This window comes from Heloderma suspectum, chromosome 8 (assembly GCF_057233095.1).
Source record: "Heloderma suspectum isolate Gila_16-S chromosome 8, 16-S_ref, whole genome shotgun sequence".
In the NCBI taxonomy this organism is placed as follows: Eukaryota; Metazoa; Chordata; class Lepidosauria; order Squamata; family Helodermatidae; genus Heloderma; species Heloderma suspectum.
Genome location: NC_139465.1, coordinates 10420272 through 10429077, shown reverse-complemented (window position 1 = coordinate 10429077; position 8806 = coordinate 10420272). Strand labels below are relative to the sequence as shown.

Sequence of the window (8806 nt, the reverse complement as noted above, 5' to 3'; positions counted from 1 at the left end):
TAAAGCATCTCAAGTCTCAGGATGATGGATGCTGCCAATCAAAGGCACCAAATTCCCTTTACTGCTCTTTGACTCATCCCCCCCCAACAAACAAACAAACACACACACACACACAGCCAGAACATTTCATGTATTCCCTTTCCCCTTGCCTGCAACTGCTTAAGCTGCTGTCAAGCCCCATTAGACACAACATGGTCCAGAGTGATTCAACATTAAGCCCCCCCCCTTTTTTTGGGGGGGAAAATCCAATTGAGGACTTTTCTTACCTTGAGGGGGCAGCTGATATTACATTAACCAGACTGCCCACACTTTTCCAGTCAAAAGCTCCACAGCTAGAGAGAGAAGGAGGCAGGCAGGCAGGCAGAGACCCACATATCAAATTCTCGAAGGGAAAGAAGTGGAGGAAGGAAGGTTTTCCTGGGCAGCCCCAATTTCAACTTGCCTTTGGAATGGGATCAATCCTATTCCAAAGTCTTCAGCCTTCACGGGGAGACAGGAGAGAAAGGATCCCCACCCCAGCTGCTCAGGGTTAAACCTGCTTTCTCCAGTCAGGGGAAGTGATCCGGATCCTCCAGGGCAGAACATCTGTGAGGTTGTATTAATACAGTAATTCAATCACGTGGAGGGAGACGGGTTTAAAAAGCTCCCCGGTGCCTCGCTTACAGCTTCTCCTCTTGTCCAAAAGGAGAGGAGGTCTGAGAGGCAGAAGAGGAGGCCTTCCTTCCCATATTTGCTCCACACAGTCAACAGCTGGGGAATGGGACATCTGTCTTTGTCAAGTGCCACCTTCTGCTGAGCGAGCTGACCTGTCTGCTGGTGAGTTCCCAAAAAGCCTGAGTTTGTGGGTAGGTGAAACACAGGGGCTGCTGGAATCAGGTTGGCCAGGCCTGGAAGAAGCAGGGTGTGATATCCGTGTGCCTGTCTCTTTGTGCTTGTCTGTCTCTGTGTGCTTTAACACATGCAGTTTCGCACTTGACATTTGCATCATAATGGTGGATTATGTGTGTCGGTCTGTTTCACTGAGCATGCACACATATCTCTGTGTGTATGCGCGAGCATTTAAGTGTATGCAAATAGGCACTTAACATTAGCAAAGGAACTCTGTCTGTTGCAGTGTGCACATCTGTACAATATACAAAACTCAATTCAGCACTTCAGCTGCTTTGGCAAAACCTGTGTAGAGTTTATCCAGAGCGTAGTCACACAGGGCAGTACATAGCTGCTGGCGTATGAGGTTATCTCTTGTATTTGTCTGTGTGCATGGCTGTGCTCATAGGAATGGTTACTCTGCCTGCTGGACATCTTTGCTTTCATTAACTCTGTTCACGCTGTTACTGGAGGTAAGGCTTAAACAAAGGCTGATGAAAGTGGCTCAGTGGAGGATCAGGAGCTTTGCATGCAGAAGCTCCCCCATTCAATCCCCAACATCTTGAAGTACTAGTTCCCCTCTACTCAGCACTGGTTAGACCTCATCTGGAGTACTGTGTCCAGTTCTGGGCACCACACTTTAAGAAGGATGTGGACAAGCTGGAGAGGGTTCAGAGGAGGGCAACAAAGATGATCAGGGGACTGGAAACAAAGCCCTATGAAGAGAGATGGGAGGACCTGGGCATGTTTAGCCCTGAGAAGAGAAGACTAAGGGGAGAAATGATTGCACTGTTCAAGTACTCGAAAGGTTGTCACAGAGAGGGAGGCCAGGATCTCTACTCAATCATCCCAGAGTGCAGGACATGGAATAATGGGCTCAAGTTACAGGAAGCCAGATTCTGGCTGAACATCAGGAAAACATCCTGACTGTTAGAGCAATATGGCAATGGAACCAATTCCCTACGGAGGTGGTGGGCTCTCCCACCCTGGAGGCATTCAAGATGAGGCTGGACAGCCACCTGTCTGGGATGCTGTGACTTGGATTCCTGCACTGAGCAGGGGGTTGGACACGATGGCCTTGTAGGCCCCATCCAACCCTACTATTCTATGATTCTATGATCTCCAGGTAGGGCAGGAAAAACTCCTGCCTGAAAACATGGAGAGCTGCTCCCAGACATAATAAACAATGCCAGGTATAGATAGACTAATCTCTGAACACATATAAGGAAGCTTCCTATCTGGCCTTTGGCTCATATGTTCACAGTATCTAAGGTGACTAGCAGAGCCACATCACCGGTTTCTTTGTGCCCCATCCCCACAAGAAAGTGGGCAGATGGGACTGTGTTCCTTGCAGTGTTCTATCCCAATATTGACTGGCACACTGATTTTGCAAGGTGGGGTTGTGTTGTTTCTAAAACTTGCAAACCCTGTTTGACCAATGGTGATGAGAGGGGACAAAACAAAAATGAGAAGTGGAATTTCTCTTTCACCTCTCTCAAAGTCCATTGTCTCTCTCCAGCTAGAGAGAGATAAGAAAACAGCAAGATGTGATATGTGATTGAGAGAGAGAATGGAAGAGAGAGAGAGAAAGGAGAGGACCAGATGTAGAGATCAAGAGTTATGGTCTCTCTCTCTCTCTCTCTCTGTGTGTGTGTGTCTGTTTTTATATATCAGAAATAATCCTATAAATGTCTACTCAACTCTCATTTTAAAGAGTGTGTGTGTGTGTGTGTGTGTGTGTGTATCTATACCTATATCTATATCTATATCTATATCTATATCTCAGACCCTTCTTGCAAAGAGCTTAGGGTGGCATACAAGGTTCATCCCCTGTGCTTTCATCCCAATAACTCTGTGAGGTAGGTTAGGCTGAAAGATAAGCAGCTACTCCCAAGGTCACCCAGTGAGCTTCATAGTTGAATGGAGATTTGAACCCAGGTCCCTTCCATTTAAGTGAGTCTCACACTGCAGTTTTTGAGTCTGGAGATGTTGAAGGCCACTGGTTTAGATTATGTGTCTCGTCTCCCACCTCTCCCACTTCACACATGTAATAGAGAAAGTATGATGCTTAGTCTAGTATAACTCCAGCAGGACTGCTCCATCATCCCCCACTCCTTGACATGGTTTTACGGTCATGTCAGAGTAGCTGATGCTGAATTAATGTTTAGCATCGCCTACCAATGGAGGGATTTAGGATCCTCCTTACTCTGGTATCCAGAGCATAGTGGGGTATTTTGGTTTGTTCTCTGGAACTGGGAAAAAAAAATAGAAAAGCTTCCAGTGTTGCTCAGAAAGCAAATATATAAGTAGAAAGAAGGGAAAGATTCCTTTCCCCAAATGGAGGTAGACAGCTCTGAAACTGGGTGCACCCAACCCATTGCCCAGAGTGGCAGTGGGGAAAGGATGCCACTCAAGGTATCAGTCAGTGAAATTTCATTGATTCCAATGAGACAAGGAAACAGGTGCATAACATTCTCACACTGAAATCAATGGGGTTTAAAGACTCTGAACTTCAGCTATCATCCCTGGGCATAGGATCTGCCACTGCAGACCAGTGCCTGAGTGGAACACAGATTTAGGCACTGCTTTTCTTTTTCTTTTCTTTTTTAAATGCATCATTGAAATTGATTTTGTTGCACATTATTGTTTCTTGCTCCATGATCTATAGCTGAATCCAGTTTACTTTTTGTTCTTAACCTTCACTAATTCAGTCACACACACACTCACAATGACATTTTACAGCCCAGATTGGGGCATACTTGCATTACATGACTAAAACTCTAGGTATCGTGTGTGTGAGTGTGAGTCTGTCTAGTCTACAGAGAACTGCACAAAGACAGCGATGGAGGCCACATGGTATATTTATTCCAGATTAGTTAAAATAACACTCTGATTCTGGATTATGAATTGGAGAAGCATTCCCTAATGTAGTACCCTCCAGATGCTTTGGACTACAGTTCTCATCATGCATCACTAGTCCCACTGGTTCAGGCTGATGGGAGTCGTAGTCCAACACATCTGGAGGGTGCCACATTGGGAGAAGATGTATTAGAGGCTGTACTAATGGGAACAATTCCCACTGAACTCAGATGGTCTTACTTTGAAGCAGATATGTATAGGATTGCACTGTTATCCTCATCATTGCTGTTTTATTGTGTAAGCCACCCTGAACACAGAGAATTTTAAATAAGCAAGCAAGCAAAGGAAATAAATAAGGCATGCACACGTGTTTGTGTGTACACTCCAAGGCTGGCTCTTTTGCATTGCAAACTGCACTCTGTTGGAGAGGAAGAGAATGGCCAGAGACGGAACAACTATTCTGAATAAGTCAATCAAAAATCCAGGAACGTGTGTGTGTGTGTGTGTGTGTGTGTGTGTGTGAGAGAGAGAGAGAGAGAGAGAGAGAGAGAGAGATGCGGCATCCGTAGCTAATCTGTTGGGTGTGTAGTCTGGCAGCAGCGGAATATCTCTAGTGCACGCCAGGCAAAGCAGTTAGTCCCTGTTAGTTAACTAAACTAGACTCCAGGATTATCCTTGCCTGCCTACGATCCAAGAATATCTCACAGGCACTAGCATGTCCCTATATGCTTAAGCGAAGCATACGTTTTGGGTATTTGTTCCCTAAAGTGCCTCCGTGCGCCTTTGTGAAAGGGGAGCAGAGTCCCTGGGGAGGGAGGCAGGATTTTTATTATCATCCTTTTTTGAGGCTAGACAGGACGGGTCAGGAGTGACTCCGAATCCCAGACGCGTGGTCACCGACGCCCGTGCGCTCAAGGGCAGGGCCGGTGGGCAGGGCCGGTGCATTGGGCGGCTGGCTACCCCGCGTTTAATGCCGGGCGGGTGCGTGGCGGAACAGGGAAGAGGGGTAGGACAGTCCCGGCGGGGTGGGAGAGGAGGAGTTGCTGCTGGGTTGCTGGCGGAAAGGAGAAGCGCGGAGACCGCGCGGCGCTTGGGATCGGGTGCCGGCCAGTTGGCTTAGTTTAGTCCCCAAGGAGGCGGCGGCGAGTCCGGAGGGTTCTTGCGGTGCGGGACTAGCTCTCACCCCACCGCCTCATTTGCATGCCTTCCTGCTGTCGCTGCTCCTCCTTCTCCGCGGTGCGTTTTTGCGCTGCGCTTTTGGAGAGCTTCTCCAAGGGCGCTCGCCTGGAGCGCCGGCTTCCCGCTCCTTGCCTGCCTGGCCTCCCGCTCGCGCTTCGCCCCGCTGCTCTCCCACGCTGAGCTTCTCGTTCTCTCCCCTCTTGGGCGTTCGAAGTGAGGATGATCACCCCCGCGAGCCAGCCTGAGCGGAGAAGCCCGGCGGTGACGCCTTTGCGGGACTCCGATCTCCAGTGGCAACGGCAGCAGCAGCAGCCACCCAAGAAGGACGTGGAACTCATCCTGGTGAAGGAGCAGAACGGCGTGCAGTACACCAGCACCAATCTCCTGCAGAGCGGCAGCCCGACCTATAGCCCCGGCGCCCCGGCGCCCGACCGGGAGACGTGGGGCAAGAAGATCGACTTCCTCCTCTCTGTCATTGGGTTTTCAGTGGATCTGGCCAACGTGTGGAGATTTCCCTATCTCTGCTACAAAAACGGAGGAGGTAGGAGAGTCTTTCACATTATCTATTTGTCTGTCTGTCATCTCTTCATCCAGGTATTTCTCCGATCTGGGACATGGCAAGGGGTGAGGTGGATCAGACAAGCCTTTGGAAGTTGGTGCACTTGGTTTGGGGAGATCTGGATTCTGATCCTGCAGGGCTTGGGTTCAAATGTCTCCATATCTGCTGGAAGTGCAGAGTGTGTCCTTGAGCAAGTCCCAGACTTGCAGCCACATTATGCCTTTATTTAATGTATAGATCACCCTCCACCTCATCAGCCACCCTGGGGTGATGTACTCTTTCTCTCTCTCTCTCTCTCTCTCTCTCTGTATGTATGTGTGTGTATGTGTGTGTGTGTGTATATATATATATATATATATATAGGATCGAAACTTCTCATAGAACTAAGGAGCAAAAAAAACCACCACCACAAAACAAAAACAAAGCAAAACAAAGGAAACCAACCAATCCCCAACCTACAATAAAATTTGAGAGCAGCATTAAAATTACAATTGAAGAATGGCATAATATTATACAGGGTTAAAAGCCCAACGGAAGAAAACTGCCTTTGCTGCGCATCCAAAGCAAAATGAGGAAGGGGCCACTCTCACCTTCCTAGCCGGGAACGGGGGTGTGTGTGCCCACTGTTGGGGTGCACAATCATTTCTTCCCAGCTGTAAAATGGAAAAAGTAGTGACCTACCTCTTAGGGGTGTTGTGAGGGTAAAACCCCGTGAAGAACAGCAACACTGCTCTCCTGATCGGAAGCATGCTGGTTTGGAAGACAGACCCATTGAGCTTATGTATGTGTCGGGAGTGGGTGGGTGAGAGAGATACCAGTACCTGAGCCTCTCCTGGTGGTTTGCAAGCTTCTCTGGCACATATAAGAATGTAAGAAGAGCCCTGCTGGATCAGACCACAGGTCCTTGCAATCCAGCATCCTCCTTCCCAGCCAGTGGCCAGCCAGATGACTCCAGGAAGCCCAGAAATGTGACATTCAGGCAACAGTGCTTCCCCCCTGCTGCTCTTCCATTGACCAGTATTCAGTGGTGATGCAATGAATATGAACTTGAGCACGCTCTGGGAAAGATTGGAGGACAGGAAGGCCTGGCGTGCTGTGGTCCATGGGGTCACGAAGAGTCGGACACGACTGAACAACTGAACAACAACAACTGTCTCTGTACATGGGGGTTCCATTTGGCCATCATGGCTGGTGGTTACAGACAGGCTTTTAGGAATTTGTCTAGTCCCCTTTTAAAGCCATCTGGGTGAGAATAGAAGATACATAGGCTCCCCAGTGAAAACTCTTGGCTAGCAGGCATCTCATGCAACATCTTTCAAACTTCTTTTTCAAAAACTAAAGACAGGTGTTGCTATGCACTGTATTAGATGTGGGGGGTTGGGGCCAAATCTTTCCATTGGCCCCATCCACAGGGGGATTTTCTGGCACCACAGTGCACAAGGAGAGGAGTGCAAACCCTTCCCTCCCCAACTGTGATCACCCTGGAAATCCCCCCCCCCCGCAGCTAAGTTCAGGAAAATCCTCCCATTTTCACCACTGGAAAGGGGTCTTTCTAAGTTTAATTGCCATGCGGAGGGGAGGGCACCCAGGGCTCGTTGTAGCATGCAAAGAGAGGGCTTAACCCTTCTCTCCACAAGTGCAATACACCTTGAAAATTGCCTCCTGTATGGCAATTAAGCTGAGGGGTGGGGGGACTTCCATTGGCATCAATAGACACTTAGGGCTCGGGGGCCATGGGAAATTGATTTGGTGCTGGGGTCCCATGGTCCCAGGCCTAGCAATTCCCCTATGTACCTGCCACCCTCTGAATCTTATTTTGCAGCACAGTTAAGCATAAGTGTATGGTTATTATAAATGGATCTGAGCCCAATCCAAAGCGTGTTTACTCAGCAACAAACCCCGCGGAGTTCAGCAACTATTATGAGCTGTGTTTTGGATTGCATGATTTAGCTTTGCACCTTGCTGCTAAGTATGTTGGCTCGTGTAGAAATCCCGTGCCTTTAAGTGAGTCAACTTCCAAACACACATGCACACTTACCAAGAAGGAACACCCACAGATCACAGCGGATCTTGCTCCCAAATCAACATATCTAGGATCTGGTTCCCTTGACATCATTGGGGCAGATTTGGCATAAATCCACAAACATTTTGCTCATGCATCTGTACACCACTGTTAGACCATCCCTGTAACATACGACCCCGTTGCATTGCTATGCATCTTTGACAAGAACATTTTACTAAAAATAAAAGAGCATTTTAGTAAATGCATTCAAAAGTTGTGTTTGTAATTATGAGAACACTTGGCTTACATGATTTGATTGCCCGGAAGTGCGGTTACGGAATAAAACAACAAAGACTCTTTCAGCACTTTGAGACTAACACATTTGCTATAGCATTAGAGTCAACCATCAGATGCATGAAGTGTTACCCAAAGTTCGTAGGATGGGGAAGGACAGTGTAGTAGAATAATAAATTGGGGCAGTATGGACTCCCCCCACCCACCCTTTCTGGGCACGGGAGGAAGTAGCAAAAGGTGCTGCTTCTTAGGTGATGCATACACATTCCTCTTGGAGTGAGCAAGCAGTCATATTAGAAGTTTGTGACATTACATTATGATGGGGGGAGAGACTCTGCCTCCCCACCACCACAGAAGCTTGGTTAAGGAGAGACCACTCCCTTTCCAGGCTAAAGAAACTGGGCATTACTGGTTTAGTACATCTGTACTAGGGTCTGACTCAGTATAAGGAAGCTTCTTATGTTCTTGTGTACTAGAAAGCACACACACACCAAGCCCGGTCCTTCAAATCTCTGTGGAATTGGACTTGCTGTTGACAACAAGCTATCCTTTGCATGCTCACTGGAGCAACTCCATCTGCAGTCCTTGTTGGGCACCTGCCAGTCCCATATTGGAGGAACATAGAGCATGACAAACAGATGGATAACTCTTGGCAAGACTGTGGAAGGATAGGGGTAGACGTATGGCTGCAAGGGAATCGAGCAGTGGAAGACACAGCTATTTGATGATGCCTGGATCTCTCAGTTGCCTGGTGATAAAAGGGCAACTTAACATATTTGCAGTGGGAAACAGATCTCAACTGAATCTGTGAGTGTAGATTCAAATTCTCATTTGGGAATTGCAGGTCTGCAAACTTTTGCAAAGTTCACAATAAAACACACACATAAACACAAATGGGCCATTATATATATATATATAGAGAGAGAGAGAGAGAGAGAGAGAGAGAGAGAGAGAGAGAGAGAACTGAATCTGAGTTATGAAGCCTGAAACCCACATCCTAGAGCTTGGGTTTTGGGACCCACAAAACTATTTCTGTACCCAAGCAA

General features: G+C 47.8%; 1 protein-coding gene across 1 annotated transcript in view; it reads left to right on the top strand.

The window, feature by feature from the left end:
- Positions 1-5124: 5124 nt before the first annotated feature.
- The window catches only part of SLC6A2 (solute carrier family 6 member 2), a 103735-nt gene continuing 100053 nt past the window's right edge, over positions 5125-8806 (top strand). The window contains exon 1 of the mRNA XM_084812872.1: positions 5125-5446. Within this exon, the coding sequence (XP_084668998.1) occupies positions 5125-5446 (322 nt within the window). The remainder of the gene's footprint in view (positions 5447-8806) is intronic.